This window comes from Antrostomus carolinensis, unplaced genomic scaffold, assembly GCF_000700745.2.
Source record: "Antrostomus carolinensis isolate BGI_N321 unplaced genomic scaffold, ASM70074v2 scaffold7878, whole genome shotgun sequence".
NCBI lineage: Eukaryota > Metazoa > Chordata > Aves > Caprimulgiformes > Caprimulgidae > Antrostomus > Antrostomus carolinensis.
Window position 1 is genome coordinate 36,230 of NW_010334981.1, and position 24,083 is coordinate 60,312.

The 24,083-nt window shown below is 36.1% G+C and overlaps 1 protein-coding gene across 1 annotated transcript; it reads right to left on the minus strand.

Moving 5' to 3' along the window:
• Positions 1-586: 586 nt before the first annotated feature.
• On the minus strand, positions 587-11,410 carry ASPN (asporin). The gene is made up of 7 exons (XM_010174368.1): positions 11,145-11,410; positions 9,100-9,212; positions 6,708-6,921; positions 6,244-6,354; positions 3,834-3,927; positions 2,027-2,165; positions 587-784 (listed from the first exon to the last, which is right to left on the minus strand). Exons 1-7 carry the CDS (start codon positions 11,389-11,391, stop codon positions 587-589), a joined length of 1,116 nt encoding a protein of 371 aa, XP_010172670.1. The 5' UTR covers positions 11,392-11,410.
• Between the last annotated feature and the right edge of the window lie 12,673 nt (positions 11,411-24,083).

Sequence of the window (24,083 nt, forward strand, 5' to 3'; positions counted from 1 at the left end):
TTTTTTTCATGTTAGTTCTTAATATGAAACCCACCTTTATCTTGCTTAATAGATGATAAAAATATGTTCTAGTTTAGAGACAAAAGATCTCACAGCACCATACCTTTTTATTGCATCTTTGCTGATTATCAAATATGACACAAGAGGTTGTCCTTGAAGTCTGATAATTTTCTTTGCAACTTTTCTTACAACACTTATTGGCGGAGGAAAAGATCCTTACTGTGGAAAAAGTAACTTCCACTTGTTTTTTAGAATTTATTTGAAAGAAAGAATATGTCAAAATTATGTGATTTAAGTAAAGAATTTAACATCTATAATAGGAAACATCAAATACAGTTTCCAGTTCCACTTCCAAGAGTCCTTCTGTAAGATCTAAAGGCTTTTGTTTAAGTTATTCAAATGTAGGTTGGACATCGTCAAATAATACAATGGATCCTACTAACATATTGTTTCTAATTAATTACCTCTGAAATAGTAAATACTTTGTAAACTGGTTAAGTAGTGTAAAATTAGCAATTTTCTTCAGATTTCAAGTATTGTAGAACTGATTTGGTCAAGTTGCTTTTTGAAATGACCGACTTCAGTGTCACTTGAGGAAATTTCCAAGTTGCACACTGTTTCTGGCTAAAATGCAGCGGAAAGTTGAAGGCTGAACCTCCCAGTACTTTACAGGATTATTGAAGAGGCTGATGCCACTGTATAACGCTTTCTTCTTTCTTCTTCCTGTTGGACAGAAATCATTCACTCCGAGTTTTGCAATATGATTAGAATGAAGAAAGACTACCTGCAGCAATAAGAAATAGTAAAATATAATAGTTAATATGGAAATGGGAAAAATAGCCAAAATATTCATTGACATAGAGATAACTGAGCTTTGCTGTAAGATCAGTTGGATGCACACCTTAATAGTAACAAGAATTACAAATTTGTGTTAAGTCTTTAAAAAATGTCTCCTTCCTGCCACAGTCTCTCCCACAAAAACAGTTATATAATATTTTATCAGTGTGTTGTCAGAATAATTTGACTCTATTCTTATGGAACATTTTCCTAAAATGCAGTTTTATATTCTCTTACAGTAAGAATTGTAATGATGCAGTATTGTATTCTCCCATAATGCAAATTTTCAGTGATTTAATGCATTTTAAAAAGCAGTCTCTAGAAAAGTTGATATTAGGAGAGATTTGTCAGTATGGTTACAGTAAAGAATCTGTCTAATGCTAACGTAGTTTAAATTACTAAAAAATGGGGGGGCAGCTTGTGACAGCAGAGTTTAGAATTTTTTTAGGTATAATAATGTACATTGACAAAAGAATTCTTTGTGTATCTAATTTTACATTACATTTTAAGTTGATATTTGTTGTTTTGTGGGGTATTTTTTAAATAAATACATATAAAAAGTTTTTCCTTTAACTGGAAGTGAAATGAGAAGTGGCAAGAAATGAAATTCAGAGGTCAAAGCTTTTACCAAATAGCTCATCGTGTGCTCTGTCCTCTATGCATTTCTTGGTCTGTCCCCAAGCTTTGTTGTGCTCTGTATCCTAAGATATATGTCATCTTATAAAACATATTTGATTTTACTTGCTATTCCAGAATTCAGGAAATAAATGTGTTTTGAAAGGATTTTATTGCAGAATTTATCTAGTTCTAAATACAAATTTTAAAATCTTATCATTTCAACCTCATAAATAATTTTCTTTGGATTTAAAGCTTTTCAGCATAGGAATGGAAAAAAATCCACTCTGGCTTGCTAATGTAGAAACTATAATAAATCTGGAAGGAACTTTCTGAAAACGTTTTCTGAATGTAACCTGTTGTTTTCCTTTTTTTCCTAGCAAGTGTTCCTGCTGCTTGACTTGTTTGTTTTGTTAAGCAGATAGCTGATTTTGGGATTTCCTAGTGTGAGAGTCATGTCAAAATATACGCGACAGTTAATTATGCTTCTTAATTACGTCCTAATCAGTATGGCAGTGTGAAAGTCAAACAACTTGTAACAACCAGAGCGTTCTATTAAGTTTTAGGATATGACCTGCAGGTATTTCAGTTCAGGTAATCCAGGAGGAACTTTCTTGAGCTTATTTTTTTCGAGATGGATTTCACGTATACTTGGTATGTTGGCAAAGCTTCCATTTTCCACATCTTTGATTTTATTGTTTCCAAGGCCTAGCCTAGAAGTAGTACAAGGAACATTATATTAAGGATTAATTGAGATTCACAAAAGCATTGAAGAGCACACTTTTTAAAAGATTGAAATAAACACAAGTAGACTTTAGAGGAAAAAAGAACTGGCAAAAGATGATGAAATCTTACCTCTGATAGAAAAAAAACCAACAACCCACCATTGGTCTAATAAATATTTTTTCTTAATTTATTCTCCACTTAAAGGACAGCAATTGGCCTGATGTGAGCAATTGTCCGGTTTTGCATGCAGTTTTTCTAGTTTTAGGGGCAAGAGTTAAAATGATAAACATCAACCAGTCTGCTTGTAAAAGAAATCATTCCCTTTTATCAAGTAGTGTAGCTACAAAGTACACTCAGTCATGAAAGGTGTTGTTCTAATGAATAGCTAAAGAAGAACAAGTCTTAAAAAGAAACAGTTCTATATATCGCTTAGTCAAAAACTTTCTATTTTAAAAATAAGCAGGACTACCTTCTTTCCTACTTCCACATTTTCCTTAATTTAGGCCTTAGTTAATTTTTTACTCTAAGACTTCAGCCTGTGTTGCTAGAAAGATGATTCAGAAGGTGGAGGCACAGGTCAGTTTGGGATTGCTCTTTCCACACATCCTGTAATCCTTTTTTTCCTCCTCTCTTTCTTGTTTTCTTCAGAAAATGAAGTTGGTATCTTGACGCAGTTTAGTAGTTCTGCTTTGATAGTAGTTCCTATTACCAAATCCACAATTGAGTGCTGCTCAGCCATATTTTCAGAGTTCTTAACTGAGCTTTACAGAAAGAACTTCCTTTTTTTGGAGGTCTTACATCAGTGAACCATTCAGGAACATGCGTTTTTTCTGTTTGTTAAACCCCATCACATTTGGAAACAGTTATCAAGTAGTTTTCTTTACTGGCTACTGTATTTCTCTCAGGCTAGTTTTCAGGAGGTGAATTTATCTTCTCTTATAATTTACCAGTTTTCCCATGTGTTTGTATAAAGAAGTCTCAAATTTCCCTTTTCATGCCATCCTTTCTTATTCTAATTTGGGGTGTGTATGGAGCGTCTCCTTCCAGAACACTTAGGCTTTCTCTGGAATTAAAAAGCTATTATGACTTTAAATCCTAGAAATTTAGTTGTAAGAAAGATATCCTGTTCCTAAAGCACAAACCAGTTGGTGTTGCCATGTACCTTATTTTGAGGAGTGATTTGTGAGGTGAGTGACCAAGGAGTTAAAACGCCTGGGCCTGGTAGGGAACAGGCTAGAGAAAAACACTGAATACTGGTGGTAAATGATGTGACCACAGAGGTTCAAATATTCCAATATGAGGAATACACGCAATGCTTAAATGAGGCACAGTGCTACTGGCACATTAAGAGATGTTATATAAAAGCCACGTGATGTTACGCACCACTCGGGTACCATGAGGTACGGATTTATGATGATTGCATTTTGTAATCAGATGCTGTTCCTAACACACACTTCTGTTGTGAACTGTAGGCAAGGCAACAAGGCTGGTTTGTTTTGGGTTTGGTATTTTTTAAAGCTTGGTCTTATTTACAGCATTTCTCACTAAAACATTTAATATTTTAAATTCTCTTTTCTCCCATTAACAAGAGAAGTATCAAATAAGAGATCCTGCCAGGTCTGACCTTTTATCAAATGAAAAGATGGGAATTTTACCTTTGGAGATCTTTATACCGGTTAAAATCTTCAAGTTCGATTGCTGTGATCTTATTGTCGTCTAAATGAAGTTCCAGTAGACTGGAGGGCAGTTCTGATGAAAAATAAATGCATAGTATGAGAAAAATAAGCAAACTTTTTTTTGTTGGAATATTTATTATGTTCCAAACAGCTTCCTTCCTTTATGTTTAGGATTGGGTGAAGAATCTTGGGGTGAGGGAGTGTTGTCTGCATCAAAGAAATGGGTATTAGATACAAGTATATTACTTGAAAAAAAATCATCAACATAATTTGGTTTAAAATAGTAACTTTAAAAAAAATAAGATGTGAAAGTGCATATGCTAATAGGATTTCAGAGTTCCAATATGTGGTATAATTTTGCTAGCTTGCTTTATAGTGGCTTTCATGTACTTTTGGTGAACCTGTTGAAGGTGTAAATTGTATGTTGTGTGCAGTTATCCAACAGTTGGTAGTCAAAGTCCTACTGTGGAACCGGTGGCAGTTTTTGGTAGACAAGTGTTTTCTTTCACACAACCTAACAATTGTGCTATGATAGCCCCTAAGATTGTGATCTGGGACGAGAGCTTTCAGAATGCTGTTTGCAAAGTGAGGTGTTTGCTGTGCTCTTTCCCACACTGGTGTGCAGAAGGTTTTCTTGTGTGGTACCAAACAGTCCCAGTTCAGAACTGTCAGTGAGTGGACCAGGAGGCGGAGAATGTTTGAATCTCTATTTGCTGATCTTATGTTCAGTTTGACAAGCGTCTGTCTAGATGGCACCCTGACACCGAGCGAGACAAGCCACCAATTTCTGTTGCTAACAGAGCTGAGGAGAGCGCTGCTCCCGTTGCCATTTGTTGTAGCATCACGATCCAGAAGTGCTGTGCTCTACGGTCTGTCTTTGTGCCAGCTGACCTGCTTTGCTGTGTGTTTGTTTGGACTTTTTTCAAGTTTACAGTTCCACCAGGTGCTGGTTGTGTCCGAGTTACAATATTAAGAAGGATCATTACCTATCTGTCCCTTTTAGATTTTTAAGTGCATTTTGTAAGTTACGTTTTTTTAAAGTCTTTTAGTGTCATTATAATGTTTGCAGAGAGAAGGATCTACAAACTGAGTTTCCATTTGTGTAGAATGTGTTCACTGTGAAACCCTGTTTGTTTATGATTTGTTTATGTATTTGACACCACATATTGGATCTCATGCTGCGTTTGCTTGTAGGAGATTTCTCTACAAAGACAAAATCTGAATCATTTTATGGTTTCGTTTTTTTTTTTATTTTTGCTACTAAGTGACAGGAGATGGTATTATGGTGATACTAGAAGAATGTCTTCTTTTTGTGTTGTGAAGTGTAGGCAGCCAGACAGTAAAATAATCTTGACAATTGGGGTGAGTTGGTTTTGTTTCTTGTGGGTTTTTTTAGTATTCTCTTCTACAGGGATGCTTTTGCATATGTATCTGTCTACAAGACAACATTAAATTTAATAAGAAACAAGTTATTTATATGAATGATTCAGAAATAAATATCTTGGGGGCTAACATTTAGCTTCCCTGTAAGTTAATGACTGATATAACATGGTACTATGCTTTGTTTCCTCCCTTTGTCTCCTAGCTAGTAGTTTTGAGCAGTTGAAAATAATGAGAATTTGGTTAAATCCTATGCTGACCTACAGAAAATACACTCTACAAAAAAAGGTAGAGTGTTGTATTGAGTTCTGTTATGCTACTTTTTTGTGTGTGGAGATGAGTGATTTGTGAAGTTAGTGCTTTAATTTATTACTACCTCCAGATCAGAAGTTAATTATTTAATATGAATGAATGATTTAATTTTGTATTATGTTGTGTGGAATTTAATTAAAATGTTAATATTAAATTTCACTTAGCAAAACCCTGTGAAAATATGTATAAAATGCCGTATTGGATTTTGCATTAAGGTGGTTATATTGCAGAGCATAGTGGAGCTAGAGTTGCTTGAAACATTCTAAATTAAAGTTAGAAATTTGGGTGTTTTATTGTAAATGCATAAAGGAAATGGGAATTCTTTTTCCCTCTTGACCCAGATCAAATATTGGGGGTTTATCCTTTCTTTATAAGGATTTTTGAGGGGCTAACGTGAAAGATGTGAAGTGACATTATCATTTTCTCCACATTGTTTCTCCTGAGGAGAGTCTCTGGGTGACTCTGAGAGTGTCTGACAGGGAGAAGGCCGGAGAGGGGGCTGGAGAGTGAGATGGAGCCTTCAGAGATGGAGAACTGGATACTAAGTGCAAAAAGAAAGATAAACTAGGAGGGAGGTGGTTTGGTAGAAACAAGTGATACAAAATAGAATTTATGAACATTTTAATAATCATCTAGATGTTAAAGCATTTTATTTAGGATGGTATAAGTAAAATAGAAAAGATCAAACAAAGCATACCTTTAGGAATTGAAGTTAATTTAGCTTCTGCAAGTCTTATATGATAGATATTTACTCCTTCAAATGCTCCTGGCTCTATTCCATCGTTGTCAATAGGATTTGCACTCATTTCTGTCCAAGGGGAAAGAAAAAGTACTTGTGTATGCTAGATTAAGTTATAAACAGCTAGTTTCGTTTTATTTATTCCTTCTGATGTTCTAAGCATGAATTAATGTTTAGCTTTGATTACCTACTCTGAGGGGTGGAAGTCACAGCTTCCAGTGAGTAAAGGCTGTCTGACTTGGCTTGCAGACTTACCAGGAACTTGACCTATGTAGCAACTTCACACAGATTAAATGGTGACAGACAGTTTCCACAGCATGGATAACTCTTTAAGAGCTCTTGGGGAAAAATTTGAGTGAAAATTATATATAGTATGTTCCATTTCTGGTAAGACGTTTTCTTTTCTGCTTGATCAGACTTACCTAAAACATGTAGAGACTTCATTCCTTTAAATACGTCCTTGTGGATTTTCTTAACCTTATTAGCATGAATTCTGAGCTCCGCTAAGGTTTTTGGTAGATTTGTTGGAATCTCAGTTAACTGGTTATGGGACAAATACAGTCGTCGTAGCTTCTTTGTTGGTTGAAAGGCTTTTGGATGGATCTTGGATATTTTATTGTTGTTCAAAGCAAGTGCCTATGAGACGTGGGAAGAGCAATACAAAGCAAATATCTTTATACAGGAAAGTTTTAAGTCATGAATTTGATATATAATTTAACAATTAATTATTTTAATTAATTTATTTTTCCAACATACCAAGCTTTAACACTTTGTATATACTTTGGGCATTTCAATTGATTGTGAAAAACAGAAAAGAACCTGGGAAGTGGAGCATGAACTAGAAGGTAGAGGAAAAACTAGTCAGAGCTGACAAGGTGCCAATGGATAATGAGAAGAATTGGGAAAACAGTATGGTTGTCTTCATATATATTGGAGGGTTGTATGGAGATTATATTCTGTTGTTGTTGTTCCTTAATGCAGACAAATTCTCAAAACTCTAAATTTCATCTTTTATTTCAGCATAATATTGCAAACTAAAAGTCAGGTTTTTAATCTGAGTTTCTTAAAAAGTTAATGTCTGTACATGACTGATGTACACACATAATGTATATCTTATTTGCCATGATTTCTCAACTCCTGTGAATTGAAGTCTCTTCTGTACAGTACACTAGTCCTTTTTTGGGGACAGTTTTTGTTCTTGGTTGCTGTGTGTTATGAGAGAACTTGTAATGAGTTACTACAGACAACAAAATATAAGTTATATGAAATTATTTTGCATGTCAAATCACATATCTACATTTCCATATCTAGACTAATCATTTTTCTTCCTTTTTCACTTCCTTTGAGCTGTTGGTAAGTTGTCTGCTCTCTGGAATTGTGGAAAAAAAAGTAGAGCAAAACAAAATTAATCTTTGTTTCCCAGAAAAACTGGGGATAGCTTAAGGAAATAAACAGGAAATGCTCCTTCCTAATCCAAGTTGCCATCTGTGCTTTTGCTAAGTAGACTAGTACTCGGACAAGTTGTACAAAGTAAACTTTACTTTCAGTAAAAATTTTGGTAGGCCTTGCTGCAAATTAGCTGATGAGGAAAAGCAAAACAGCTCAGAGTGTTCAGTTACCACATAATTAAGTGGTTATTCCAATATATAATGTGGTGATTGCTGATGTATTCCAGTGACTTACTCACTGGAGGTTAGTTTCTGTAAGATCTTTTATACTGAACGTAAAACACAGTTAGTGTGGTTACCCCCAACTTGCTGGTAAGACCATTCTGTACCCAGACACGGGACACTTAAGGGGAATTGGAAACACTTAGTTGCAAACAATGGATTTATATGGTTCCTGTATTTTCTATCCTAGCTTAACCCCTAATAATTAACAAACTCATTCATAAACACTTTGATCTGGTAAATTTTCAATTCTTGCTCAGAAACCAAATACAATGGAAAAGCTTTTTTTATGTTAAAGTGTGTTTCATGTCTTTCTTATGTGCAATAGAATGCAGTTAATTTGCTCTAGCTTGGGGAACAGATTTGTCATTTTTACAAAGACAATTAAAAAGTTGTCATTGTAATTGTCTAGATCCAGTGGGTACTGGGTCTAGATCCAGGGGGTACTGGATCTAGAGTGTCTTCTTATGGAAATAAATAGTCCAAAATAGATTTAATCTACCTTTCCAGGCCTCTGAGACATTCTTACTTTCTTTCATTATTAAAAGGGATTATTGTGTACTGTAAATATCTGGATTTATCAGTTGCCAATGATATTTATTTTAAAGCCTGTCTGTCTGCATGTGCATACTTGAGTGTATTTAAAAAATAATAGTAAGGCACCTGAGTTTTCCCGTAATTCAGTGTTGGTCTGTTTTCTGTTCAGGTCAATAGAATTTGTAACATTAGTTCCCATGGTGCATGTGTTAGTTGTATGCTGTGTGCTTTTGGAAATACCCTCAGAAAATATTGTTCTAGTTCTTCTGTAAGATTAAGTTCTTTCTGCTATTTTACAGCTAAGCAGATTTAAAAGAGCACTTGACTTGCAGCCTTTAAAATGTAAGGAGTGTTTCTGTGCATAATAAATCTTGAGGATCTTTTTGGTGAGATACATATGGTAGATTTTCTGGATGTTGTAGAAAGCAGCATAGTTTTTACAGCTCAAAGAAATTTGCTTCTTATTATGTGGGAGCAGTTAAATATACAGGCATTAGACTGTATTTTTATGGAAACTATTGGAGAAGAAAAATACCATTTGTGTTTTAAAAGGATCAAAATATTTCAGATTGCTAGATATTTCAAACTTGGAAAATAGCAAGCTTACATAAAGTGATGTGAGTCCTTGGAGATCGTTTTCCTTGACCTCTTTAATTTTGTTGTTTTGAAGGTCAATCATACGAGTATCTGGTGGAATGTTGCGAGGTATTGATGTCAAACCTATTTAAGTATATGAGATAAACAGAAGCATTACGTGCCTGTGTGTAAGTCCAAAAAAACTGGGTGCTAAAGAGCAAAACTCAGTAAGATTGTTGATGATTGTGGTGGGCAAGAAAATAGAACAGCCATAAAGCAAAGGATAGAAGGGAATATTCTATAATGAGAGGAACTAATAACGTAAGAATGTATGACAAAAATGTGGGGGTAGTTTCAGGAGGAAATGCTCCTGACCACGAAAAGCCTGAATGGGATGTTCATTGCAGGCTCCTCATGTGTGTGAAATAAGCAGCCTCAGAGCACAGGTTGCTCTACAGGGAAACTGCTGAAGTCCTTGGAGAAAGCAGCCCTCGGAGGCTGTGGGGCTGTGGTTCTGTACTGAGGAACGGGGCTGTGGCAGCGGCTTTAAGGGATTTCTGCTCAGTGCTTGCTCCTGTCCACCTCTGCACTGCCCTATCCATTGTCCTGGCAGGTTGCTGAGGTAGCTGTCCAGTTAACAGCAGAGCTGGGACACGGATTCTTGGTAAAAGTAGACAAAAGGTGGTGTTCCAGCTGCCAGTGCTTCATCCCCAGCTGTAGAAATTCCCCAATCCAGTTAATTGTTCAGTGACAAAAACACTAAAGTTCATGTCATCTGAGATCCCGAATCACAGAAGAGACTGGCAAGGGAGGGTGTCTTCCTTTCAGTGGGAATGCTGATGCTCAAATGCTAAATGCTGGTCCAGCTTAGTAACAGTTATTCCATAATTAATAGGTTACAGTTATTTAAAGATGAAGTCTATTAATAGGGGGTTTTTTTTCTATTTGTGAACTCAAGTAAGAGGGTTTGCAATCTGTAAACCAGATGCAACAACCACAGCTTATTGCTGTCAGCAAAAGTTTATTTTGATTCCTTAATAATGACACATTTTGAGAAAAACCAGCAATTTATGCATTGACTCAATGTTTCTAAGACATGAGGGAGTCTAAGAGGAGGTCTAGGATGGTGGCAGAGCTGTGATAAGAACAAATGCCGTTGTCACTGCGTTAGTGGCAGGAGCATAGTCCTTTGATTACCTTGAATCATGGACAGACATCAGTGAACACTAATTCAAATTGGCATGATCAATAATGAATTCATATTTAGGGACTAGTTTGTATCTGCAACAGTGACAGCAGCAGATTTGCCTTTGATTAAAATGTTACCAGTGATTTGCACTTTAGTGGAAGTGAAGCTGAGCCAATAGCTTGTGTCCCATTTCTGTGCTCACATTGAACTTCCTTGTGGTTTATTTATGGCCTGTTTTTCCTTTGTTATGTTTTTCATTTAACATGTTGCTTTGTAGTTGAGAATCAAGTACTTCTTTAGCCACAATCTTTTTTGAGAGAGTGGACTAATAGCTTGTCTAATGCAAACAGAAGATACAGCAAACTTTTGTGCTCCTCTGTTTCAATATATCTTTATGGAAGTAAATGAAATGGGAGAAAGTGTAATCTGAAAAGTAAATATAAACATTTTTGCATTCTGTGTTTGTTCTCTTAGTGGATAAAAAGCTGTGCAGATTATATGTACTTACTAACCCTGGTAAGTATTCCATTAAATAGTTTTTACAGTTATTTGGTACATATTTTAAATGCCTTTCCAATCTATGCTGTTATCAACAGAAGTCAGCGCTGATGGAGGGTGGTTACAGCAGTTTATTAGTTTTCTAAACTGATGCACATAAACTGGGAGAACATTTGAGTTGTAAAAAGTGCTGGACAAAAATTAGTTGCTGGACATGAGTTAGATATGATTTACAAGCCTAACTGAAAAAATGTGAGCTCCTGTTGAAAATCACTAGTATAGGAACACATGAATGTGTGCAATTTATGGAGCTGTAACATTCAGCTTTTAAAAGGCAAATCCTCCAAAGGAGAGTCCAGTGGAAAACAGACACACAAATTCATTCTTACCTAGGTCAGAGCAGTGGACAACTCTCACGTAGCACTGGCATCCAAAGGGGCATATTGGGAACAGATCAAAAGGAATTAGTGGTATAATTGGTTCACTGGTTGGAAACAGAGAATTGTCATCGTCGTCATCATCATCATCTTCTTCCATATCTTGGAGCATCATATTCTTTAGTGTAAAATAGGAAGGACCAATGAGAGGCTTGGCAGAGCACAAAGCCAGGAAGAGAAGGATCGTGTATTCTTTCATATCTTCTGAATCGGGATAGCCAGTCTTGAAGAGGAAAATAAACAAGAAAACCCAAACACGAGAATCAGTGAATGTGAAACAGCAAATAAAGGTATTGAACTCTTTACTTCCCTCACTGCTACAGTCCGTGGTCCTGAAAAATGGTCTGTTACGAACATTAAGGTTTAATTGTTTTGTGAAGGATGAATACTATTAAAAAATCTTATTTAAAATATAGTATTTATATTATTATTATAAAATTATATGTTATAATAAATACTATTAAAATATTAGTTAATCAGACATTAATGCCATATCAAAGTTTTTTAGTTCAGTTAAAAAATAATATCATCATTTGTTTCAGGCTTTGAAGCGTAATTTTTGTAGCAGATTTTACCAGAACTTGGAATTGGATTTGTTTTATTCCTTCTTAATGAAAATATATTTCTGATGGGAGACGTGGGCATATGTGCATTGCTTGTACCTAGAAAACTGGAAATACTTGATTAGCAATATGTAAAACACACTTACCAGCATGCTCCCTAAACAGTTGTTAATCTGTTCCCTAAATACTTCTAATTAAACACTTCTTATTCTAATCTGGAAAAACAGAGAGAGTTTTGAGTCCCACCCACAGCTTTTCCCAAATTCCAGTCATTCGTATGCTTTTACTATCGATAGAAGTTCACCTCTGTGTTTTAATGCAGGCACATTTGTATGACTTTTATTTGATGGGGGCTCTTTTCTCTGACAAGGGCTTGCAAGTTCTGAATCTCTGTCATCTGAAATCAGTAACTTAAATTGCATCCAGAAAAAAGCTGGAAACCAATACTCCTGTGTGCATATTTTTTTCAATAAGCATTTTTTTCTACCTAGCTTTGTTGTCACAGGGCCTGTACATTGCAACTTGGCAGCCAGGTGAAAGGAGCTGAGAATGTGCCGTGCTTGAATTTAACACCATAAAAACCATCAGCTTTCTAGATTACCTGTAAGTTGGAAGTATCTTTCTTGTATAATCAAAGGTCCTTCAGTCTAGAAGACAGAAAGATGATGGATCATTTAGGACAACTTCAAAGCAAAAAAACCTCATGTCAAATAGCTACAATCATTTTTTCTGATGTTATTGAGAAGAATACACAAGTTATGAAGGACTTAAAGAAGTAGATTTGTCTTTAGAAAAAAATGTAGCAGATTCTCATTACACCTGTTCATTCAATTTCATTCAGCTTCTCTGAGTTCTAATTTTACCAGATTTTTTAGCCACACCTGACTGAGAAAACCAGGAATCACAGAATGGTTTGGGTTGGAAGGGACCTTCAAAGGTCATCCAGTCCAACCCCCCTGCAGTGAGCAGGGACATCTTAAACTAGAGCAGGTTGCTCAGAGCCCCATCAAGCCTGACCTTGAATGTTTCCAGGGATGGGGCCTCCACTCCCTCTGGGCAACCTGTTCCAATGATCCACCATCCTCATATTGAAGAACTTTTTCCTAACATCCAACCTACACCTACCCTTTTCTAATTTAAAACCATCACCCCTCATCCTATTGCTACCTGCCCTTGTGAACAGTTCTTCCCCAGCTTTCTCATAGGCACCTTTCAGCTATAAGGTCCCACTTGGAGCCTTCTCTTCTCCACGCTGAACAGCCCCAACTCTCTCAGCCTATCCGCATAGGAGAGCTGCTCCAGCCTTCAGTATAGTGTGTTACCTGAGTAATGATGACCTGTAGGTCAAAACTCTTAGATATTTTCTGTATACTCTGGTTTTATTCTAAAGATGATTGTATTGACCAAATAGTCCTAGAAAACTAGACACAGGGGAAAAGAGAGATGGTGAGAATTGCCACAGGATGTTCTGCAACTCTGTGAGAAGAGGCTGTCAGTTCAGCCCTCACCTCCACATTGGTGCCCTCTGCAGCCCAGTTCCAAAGTCATTTGGATCCTGTAGCACACTGTGCAAACCAGGAGGGGCTGTTGTAAATTTTATTATACATATCCTGTTTATAAAAATATTTCTATTTAGACTATCATAGAGCTCTTTAGGGAACTCCTAAACGGATGTCAGTTCTTGTTTGATCACCTAATTAAATGCTTGCTGATTTGTTTATAGCTGAAAAATGTTTTTATGTTGGCATTTTGTCATTGGTCCTCAGTCACAGGAAAAGGAGTGCACTGGTTTGTACTGGTGTTGACTTGGCTTATTCAAAATCCTGAGGTTTTGTTTGTATTTTTTTCCATACAAGGTCATTTTGATGTGGTTTTATATGGTTCTTAACAGCATTGAAATGCTGCGTGTTGTGTACATTGCTACTACTGTAACTGTGTACATTTTGGGGTATATAAAAAGATAAAAGTTAACAGTATTTAGATTACATAAAACTCAGGCTTTTGAAAAGTATGCAGTGACTTCCCCCCCTAAATATGTGTCTGAAAACAGAAGCACAATGAACTTTGAATCTTGCAGATATGCAGCATATAACTGTAAGTTTAATATGTACTGTAATCTTCCAGTTGTGTGCTCATTTAAGTACTCTGTCTTTTACTGATTTAACAAACTGTTAAATCTTTAACTGATTTAACAATATGAAGAATCTTCATTCACATATTTTTTTTTCCCATATATTTTCCTTTGTGTTCAAAATAATGTTCTCTTTCAGTGCTCCTAGAAAGAATTTTATAGTTGTACTTGCAATCCTATACAATGTGTTTTCATAAAAGGGTCTTTGAATGTAAACTGCTGGCAACAAGATGTGGAACCTAGATGTGTTTGTTTGGAGAGAATTGTGGTCATATCTGGCTGTGCACCTATGGAATATTTGGCTCTTTCAATCTTGTATTTCAGCTTCAGCAAAACAGTCAAGATGTTCATAGAATCCCAGACTGGTTTGGGTTGGAAGGGACCTTAAAGCTCATCCAGTTCCAACCCCCCTGCCATCAGCAGGGACACCTTCCACTAGACCAGGTTGCTCAAAGCCTCATCCCACCTGGCCTTGAACACTTCCAGGGAGGAGCAGCCACAGCTTCCTTGGGCAACCTGTTCCAGTGTCTCACCACCCTGACGGGAAATAATTTCTTCCCAATATCTAACTAGTATCAATACTTTAGTCATCCCACTTATTAGGGAATGAGGAGTCTGAAGGCTTTCAGACTTGTGAGTTCTTGTTCTCAAACAAGTCCTTTAATGGATGGGTTTTCACAGATGGGCACTCAGGTTGGTCATCTTCCCCTGGCTGCTTAGATACCAAGTGACAAAGCGCCCTGTGCTTTATTCAGTGGTGGTGTATAAATTTCTGCATGTAGGATATCCAGCATCGCAGCATGTCTTGGGACATCTAATTTATATGAAAAAATTGTGTTTGTGATAGGCACTGGATGCATAGTTTTATTGTACCTAAAGGATAATATTTCATGTACCGTTCCTGAAATGCTCTTCTGGATCTGCAACTAAGAAGTTGTCTTATGAAACAAATCACAAATCTCTTTCCACACTTGCACCTGTAGTAAATGGATTGCATCTTTCCTTTCAGATAGTGAAAAAACTCATCAGGGTTTCAAACTACGAAAAGATTGAGGCTGTGGTTGGAGTAGGGACCAGTCTGAACTCTTCAAAAGCACGCTTTGTTCACAAACAGTTCTAGAAAAGTAGCATTGAAATATGTCATTAGGACATATACTAGTCCTGTGACTTAACTCTCTTTACAGAAGGAAGCCTGAGTTGTGAAACAGTATATTTTTTTTCAGGAAGAGGAAAACCCCTTGCTTCATCTTCCCATTTTGCCACTAGGAAACTCTTATTGCTAATTGCCTTTGTAGTTAGGGATGGTAATCCAGTTTGACTTCAGGTTTGCATTGACCAAAGAACTGCTGAAGAATGGATTCCAAAGAACTGGATTTTAATTCTTTTCCTGGCTGAAAGTTTTGAGTTTCTCAGTAAATGGAAGTTGATATGTCCCTGTAGAAACGCTCTGACTGCAGCTCATCTCAAAGAACTTGCACAAACTTTCTGCATGCTTAAACTTCAAGAGTAAGAGAATTAAAAGAAAAATGAAAGCCTAAACTCAAGATACTGGTGATCTTTCTGAAAAGACCTTTATTATTTTATCATGAAAATTTTAGGAAATATTTAGTATTTAAGAAGTACCATTCATGAACACAGCTGTACTAGTGGTTCAGTGCTGCTATTTGAGGCTGGTTCTGCTCCCAGGTACATACTTTCAGTTCTCTCGTGACAGCTCTTCCACTCAGGCTGTTCACTGAGCTGATTAAACTCACTAAACCAGCATAAAACTGATGTGTGCAAGAAAGAAAAACCAACACATTCTTTCTGGGTGAACAGGCTGAATCAGTGTGAGTATCAGAGCCAGCACAAAGGAGTGGGTGGAACAGCCTGGATTGGGGGGCGGAACATTCAGTGGAAAGAGAGGGAAGGAGAAGAGGTGGGACAACCAATCTTGACATATTCAAGCTGTTAGGCTCAGGTGTTTTGCTGAATAATACCCTAGATGATTTCTGCATGGACAAAGCCTGGCCTTGCCCATTCTCATTTTTACAGACCAGAACATTGAAGATGAGTGAGAAAGAGTGTAGCAAATTCAAAGAGGGCTCACGTACTTCTTCCTTACACGTTCCTTGTAGCAATCCTACTTTTCCTTGGGTACAAAAATCTTCTGAATATCACCTCTTCACTGGAACACTAGCCGCCCCAAAGTGAGGTAACTGAATGTGGAGAGCACACTTTACATGTAGGGAATGCTATAAGTCTGACTGTTATTATATGTAACAGTCCTAAAATCACTGTTCTAATTGCTTGGGACATACTTATCATCACTAATGTGGTGATCTTTGCCTAAAGTCCTATTTCCAAACAGCATGTGAAAGATAAGAACTTTTTATGCTCTTAGTTTAGGATAACACTTATCATTTATGACTAATTAAATGCAGGTGATGTCACAGAATGTTAATATGATTAAAATCTTTTAGAGATTGTGTGAGAACTTCCCACATAAGTGTGCAGTAGTTCTGCACAAATTCTAAACATGAATTATGGGCAGAAAACCACTTTCAACAAGGATAGAAGTTATGTTGTTAGTATGGGCTGTGTGCAGAAAAGAAAAAGGAGTAAGTCTGGATTCCTTGGCAGTTGCACACCAGTCCTGCTGCATGTGGTCTTTGTTGTCTTACCACTTATGACACTGAAGGAGTTAATAGCTAAAGTTTTAAGACTTAAAAAGACTCTAAATTATATTTAGAAATCACTTCTGTTACCGGTATACAGAGGCAAATTTCCTATGGCATTGTTTCTGAAAAGGAAATGTTTAAATGACACAGTGGTGGTCTTTACAGAGGCAAAGAAAAGTCCCTGTGTTCATTAATAACACAAATCATTGCACTGTGCACAGATTTTGTCCAAAGAAAGGCAAGACCATAGCTGTTTTGCAAGCTATATTTAAAAATAGTTCTGGTTCTATTAGTCATTGTCCCTTTCCAGAAATAAAAGGAGTTTATGTTTAACTCTTTGTCTGCTCTATTTGATTTATTTAAATTGCTTAAAAAAACAGAAGGAAATATTTTGGTCTGTAAGATTACTGAAGAAATGATTCTGCTTTGAGAAACAGTCCAATATTGAAGTTATGTAGTATAATAATGATTAGCATGTTTACAAAATAATTTATGTTTAGAGAGTATTTACATTGTATGGGAACCACTGCTGCACTCATGTGTGTCACTGAATATGATCTAAGAGCAGCTTTAGGTTGTAGCTTGTCTGCAGTTCACTCTTTCCTGTGTCGTTTCTAATTACTTTGCTGATATCTACTTTAAAAAAAACCAACATTGAATACCAAATTACACAAAATTAACACTGAGTTGTAACTGTAAGAACTGCTGTAATTGTAAGATAGATTTCATAATTTTTTTCCTCAGTTATTAAAATCTATTTTCATTTGTTAAGTCTGACAAGTCTTTTTTTTAATAGTGAAATAATTCACTGTAGCTTTCTTTTGCTTTGCAGCTCAGATGTAGTAAATACAGAATTATTTCAACTGCAGAGTAGATTTTAAAATGTTCCATTAAAAAAGTGGTACTTCTGACTCTAAATTACCTGATGTTATTAATCTGTACATAGTGACTGACAGCCTGTTGCTTAATTCTTTGTTGCTCTGTAAATAGAATAGGTATTCAAACTGGACATACCTTGCAAGTTTGAGAATTCTTCCGGAAGCACTGTGATAATCCACCTGAGATCTTTATGTCCAGTTATTTCATATTTAAAAAAAAAAAAATAGAGAAAAAGGAAATTAGGCTGAGTTCTGTGAAATGGAAAGGAAATATAAAGAAAAATTCCACTTCCAAACTTCTTGATCCTCCTGGCACCGTGGGTGATACCAGAGTAAAGTGCTGCTTCAGATTAGCCCATCTTAGTACTGAAGAATGATATTAAGGCAACTTGTTACCACTCATATGTTTTTCATCACTGCCTGTATTACAGCCAAAACTTCTAGCTTAACTCTAGACGTCTAGTGGAAGACTTTGTAAAACCTGTAGTTTAATAATAGTTGACATCAGGCCATTGGAAGTACAGTGAGGTCCATTTGAGGTCATCCCTGCTGTGGAATCACAGCATTTCTTTAGGATTTCATTAGCCATTATTCTTTAAAGAAATGTGACTTGGATAAAAGTATAAAACTTTAGTCAGTGCAGAGTAAGCCAATAGCTTATAGTGATCAGCATGTTGTCAAACCTTTCTAAGGTTATAAACTTAGGACTATATTGTGGAGTTATGTTTAAATACTGCTTCAGTAGACAACTCTCTGTCTGGGGAAGATAGTTCAAGAATGCAAAATGTAGATCAGATTTTATTAGTCAATACAGTTAATTTATTTCTCTTATATATCAGAAATTAAGTGTATCTTTTATTTAAAAGAGAGACTATTTTCAGTATTCTGTGACGAGGACTGAAGTTGTGAGCTTAAAGGCTTTGAGAATGTGCACAGAGCTGTGTTGTTTGTACTGACGTGCACATCACAATATTTAGAAACTGGGTTATTCTTTGTTTACCTTGAGTAGACTGCCTGTTTGTGTGTACTTCAGAAATGTATGACATTGAGTTTAGCTAAAACAAAAGTTTCAATGTAACAGTTATTTATTTACAATAATTTTTGTCTATCCAATTCCATGAACATCTGACTTCATTTGTTTCTTTAATTAGCTCCTTTCTCTGTTAAGAGTCTGGTCTTGCTGCAGAAAAATAGCCTGGATTTTTTTATTTATTTAATTTTTAAAAATATACATGGAACGTGGTGCTGTTTGCAAAGTGTCAGTTTAAGTCTCATGTTAGTTATTTTGTCTACTGTTACTTCCTTAAGGAAGAAAAAAGATGTCAAAAGTGAAAACACTGGAGCTATCATATCAAACAAGATAAGGCTTGTGTTACCTGCTGCATTGGTTTTTTGTGTGTTTGTAGCATAGATGAATGATGAAAAAGATTCTCCCTATCACTTTTCCCAAGGAATAAAATTACAGTTTCAAAAGCAGTCACATTACCACATAAAAATGTGAAGGATAACCTTAAACTTCTTTGCAATATTAAATTGCATATATCTGCATTCTCTTGCCTGCATTTAGAAACCCGAGTTTCCTAAGCAAACACTCCCCTGTGTTTTGAATAGCTCGGTTTGGATGCGTTTGCTTGAGCAAATTTGTATTAAATTGCTGTTTAAAAAAACCTCCAACGCTTTCTTGGCTCTTTAATAGAAGAGAGCGGGGCCTGAGGGTTGTGATATAAATGTACTGGTTTCTCCTTTTTCATTCCTCCTTTTAGCAGTAAAGTGTTGATTCAGCAATTTCAACGGATCCTAGTTGTGCAGCAATGCTCCCTGTTCCTGATGTTTAGTCAGTGTCTCCATTTTGGATAAACACTTTAAAAAATATATTATTTTCTGGTTTGAGTTGATTCTGGTGGTAGGAACACATTCTTGTGTATATAAAGTTTGTCATAGCCATACTGAATAATGAAGCTGCCATGTAGAGAGGTAGTGTCTGGAAAAAATGCACCATCTTATAATAGATTACTCATATATTTTGTACAGTGTGAAGTAGCAATATGGTAGAAATAAATATTGCTTACATCGACAGGCTGTTCTTGTAATGGAACTGTTTAGTATCTCAAGACACGAATTTAGTATTTTGATTGTGAATATAAATGCATTCTAAAACAAAATTCCCAGAAGGCACCTTTTCAGGTCTCTTGACTACCAGATTCTGATCTTTAGATGTTTTTAGATGGTAGTTGTTGATAGTAATACTGAGAACTAAAATATGCCACTGGTTCTCAATCTAGTTTCTCAGCCTGTTCTTTTAAACACTTGCAGCATATTTCCAATTTACTAAAAACTAACTATTGCAGAATTCCTCAGGATCACTGTTTCCAGTATACTTGAATTTTTGGATCCAAAGTCATGACATGAGCCAGCACAGTAGGGCAGCTGTGGAGTTCTGAATGAAACTTGGAGTGTGCAGAGGAATGAATCGATGCTAGGTACGTGGGTCAGTGCTGACAGTGTGCTTATGGAGAATGTGTAGCAGCCCTTCCAAGGCTGTGGCTGCAGCCTGCTGAGGTAGGATCAAATGCTGCTTTCTTGCTGCGTTATAAAGCAATTGATTTGAGGTGATGTGGTTGAAGATCCTGTTCAAAACAGAAATGATGATATGTTATTGCTTCTGCTGTTTCATTAATAGTGACCTTTTGTTTTTAAATAGCCTGGTAGAAAAATGTGTCTATCACAATTGTTTAATTTGTGATGTTGGGGTCTTAATGAAGAGAGAGACTCTTAAATAGAAAGTAGTCTGAAGGTATTTTCCTTCCAAGCAAATGTTTGTATATTTTCCTGCAAAATCTTTAAATAACTAAAAGATTACGCGAAGTCAAACTGTTTGCTCAGACCTTTTCAGTGACTTCTATTTCCACCAGTGAAAGAATTGGTTGAAAATTAGAATTCTATCTTGCCTTAAAATACATATATAATTTTCTGAGTAGTGGAGATTAACTTCTGAGTATATCCAGCAAGCTGTGCTTCAGAATACTGTCTTTCACTACAGTGAAATAAGTTAATAATAATAATAATAATAATAATAATAATAATAATAAAGGATAGTGTTTTGTATTTAACATTATCATGTCAGTGATATAAATGCTATCTTGATTTCTTTATGGAAAATGACTATATTTATATTACTTTATTTGCCTGAGCAAGCAAGCATATGCTGCCATATGTGGCTAGTGCTCACACTGCAGTCTCTTTTTCTTAAGCTGATCTTGTATACATTTGTTATTGCAAGGCAAACAAAGTACTTTTTCATCTTCTAGCAGTGTTTATAAATGTGGTTTACATAAAGTGATGAATCTAACATCAACTGCACAAATCTGTCTTGGAGCCTGTCCCTCACATTTTAATAACATGACATCTTCCTTTCATGCTCACAACCAGTCCATGTGGAGTGCAGTTGCGTATTTTGGTTTTAGCTAAGTTTAGGCTCTTCCCAAGCTGAACTATTTAACATAGCTGAGTATTGAAAAACTATTCTTCAGCTTCTGTAGTTCATCTTGATTCTGTAGTATTTATATGGAAATATAGAAAATCATAATTATTATTCTTTTTCGTGCATGAATTAACTTTTGCTTGTTAATATATGCATACTTTTTTGCATATCTTTGGCAACTGACTTAGCAACAAACTGCACTGTTTCATTTTGCAGTCAAAGTCTTTAGGCCCTGACATTTATTAGCAACATATCAATATTGAAGGACTGTTCCCAGCTTGCTGTATTAAGAGATCACGTACAAAAAGAGCTATGAAGTCAAGTGTGTGTGTTCATGCTTCCATGTGATTGTCAACCTCATTATGTGTTTTATGCATGCAAGAAAGTGGTGACCTGGAATGACAGGAGAGGCAAAATAGTAACCTCAAGAGACAGATCTCATTTTTCACCCTTGCAGATAGTTCGTGTTGCCTTAGGAGAGTGAGTTAACCTTGTTCTACCTTAGACTGCAGACTCATACAGATTTCTCTGTGTGGGAATGCCAATTTAAGAAGTCCCCACCTGGCTTACTCCCACCTTGGTGCTCATCTCCTTGGTCCTGTAACAAGGTTTTTGCACGTAACTAGATCAGGGAACTGCTCTGCCTGAAATATAACCTGCTTGATGAATGAAGGTCTTGAAATAGTTTCGGTTTCTGTACATGTCAATTGTTAATCTTGCTTTTGATGCTACTTACAGGTTTGGATAATGTTACATGGCATTTTTATGGAATATGGGTATTTATTTGCCTTACAGACATTGGAAACACTAGACATTCTTTCATGGAAAATCAAACAGTAGTTAAACTGAAAAACTCTGCAACCAGTGCCAAACTACTGAATCACTCTGATAATAAGCTCTAACGGAAAATTTTCTGTTTCAGAATACAAGCTGGACTGAGCACAACATTTCCTCATAGACTAGCAAGCACTTACTCTGCCAAAGTTTGACAATTAAAAAAAACCCCAACCTGATCACCTGCAAATGCTGATTTTTTCCATTTTTCCCTTTGTTTTAACAAACAGTATGAATAATATGGAAGTGTGAGATAAGTTTTCTTATACATAACCTTTTGCTAGATTCATACTGTTCAGAACATAAAGGCAATATATAAAGTGGTAGCTGTCATCAATTTCCATTGAGTTAGTAGTTTTAAGAAAAAAGAAACATGGCTATACAGTCCTTTGTATTTCAGGAAAAAAACCCAAAATAAAGTATTCGAAGTGTGTTAGACTGGAAAGGTAATTTAATTTAACTTGGTATTATGGTTTTTCCTAACTTTGTCAACAAAATAATTTATATTATATTAGAAATTCAAAGATCCAAAAGAAGATGACTTTGACTCCATTTGTGGTAGATAGTTAGAAATGGAAGGAGTAGATATCACATTTATAACACAGTAATTGACTACAGTTTGCTCTTCTACGTCTAATGAAGAACATGGGTCTGTAAACGTTCACGTGTACTTTGAGCATATACTGTTGTGCAGATGGAAAAAGTGACAGTATTTCTAGGAGGATCTCCAAATTAAATCTGTTTGCAAGTTTTGAAACACACAATCTGTTAATTTGGAATGGTTGAAATGTAAACTTTCAGAAACATTAGTAATAAGAAGGATATTATCTCAGTTAAGAAGTGATTTTCCTACCGTATTCATTAACCTTGCCTGTGTTCTCAGATGCGTGTTTTGATCCTGGGAATTTTATAGGAGAGTCCCATTTCTGTCTCATCGACACAATAGCAGTAACTCTGTGCAAGGTTAGGGCTAACACTAAATACACTGGGAGACTTCTGAAGAAGTCTGCTTTAATTGTAGTTAATCACTGCTGTTATGGTTTTAATCTTATTTTCTCATAATTATGCAATTATTAAATTATAAGTAATATGTATCTGCCTGGAGAAGAGAAGGCTCCAGGGAGACCTTCTAGTGGCCTCCCAGTACCTGAAGGGGCTCCAGGAAGGCTGGGGAGGGACTTTTGACAAAGGCAGGGAGTGACAGAACAAGGGGTGGTGGCTTGAAACTGAAAGAGGGGAGATGGAGATGAGATGTGAGGAAGAAATTCTTCACTGTGAGGGTGGTGAGACAGTGGCCCAGGTTGCCCAGAGAAGTTGTGGGTGCCCCTTCCCTGGAAGTACTCAAGGCCAGGTTGGATGATCTTTAAGGTCCCTTCCAAACCATACCATTCTATGATTCTATATAATCTATTTTTTTTTCCAAATTAACTTAAAGAAAAAGACAATTAAATTTACTTGAATTACTTATATATATTAAAAACCAGTGTTTTTCTCATCTTCAACATTCATTCTTTTCCCATTTTACCCATAATGGAAAAACCCCGAGTAAGCCTAAGAAGAAAATGAACAAAAATAGAAATTAAATGTAAATTAGGGAAAACCTGCAATATTGTTCAGTTTAACAATATTAGATCTGTAACAGATCTAATAACTATGCTGTTAAGTCTGTTTTTTCACCAGTGAGGTTCTGCAGCTGTTCGTACTAGTTGTGCTTACATATTAAAAAATCAAACTGGTGTGTATAAAGTAACAAACACATTCCTGGCCTTATTCCCTCTGTGGGTATGTGGTATGCAAGAAGCTGAATCTGCTACAGGCTGGAACAAACACGGTTGCTTTGATTTAGGTGGTGAAGGCCAATAGCTGCTGGGATTGAGGTGTGAGCTGGGTCTTGCTCGCTGTTGCATGTGCAGTGATGTGGTGTGGGAGCAGAGTTGTCAACTCTGCTATAACAGAATTGACACAAAAATTAAAATAATCCAAAGACAAAAACTTCTAAACTAAGCTAAAAAGCCACATAGAAACTAACAGAGATGTTAAGTTGTCTGACAGATATCCTAATATACTATTTTCAAAGGTATTTGTTTGGAAATACAGGAATGTGTTAGTTCAGATGTTTGGTTCCCTGCTTGGTTTTGCGCTGCTTTTTATCGTAGATAGAAATTCACTAGATGATAGAAGTTACTTTTACCACTCAGTGGAAATACTTATTTACATTGAAAGAAAACATATGTCATAATTGCATATTGACTTGTGGTTTGGAAAATGAGTTCTTTTTTGTAGAACAATTTGTAAAGCAGAGGCTATTATTTTTTTTCTTGAACGCGTATATTCTACAAGGGTA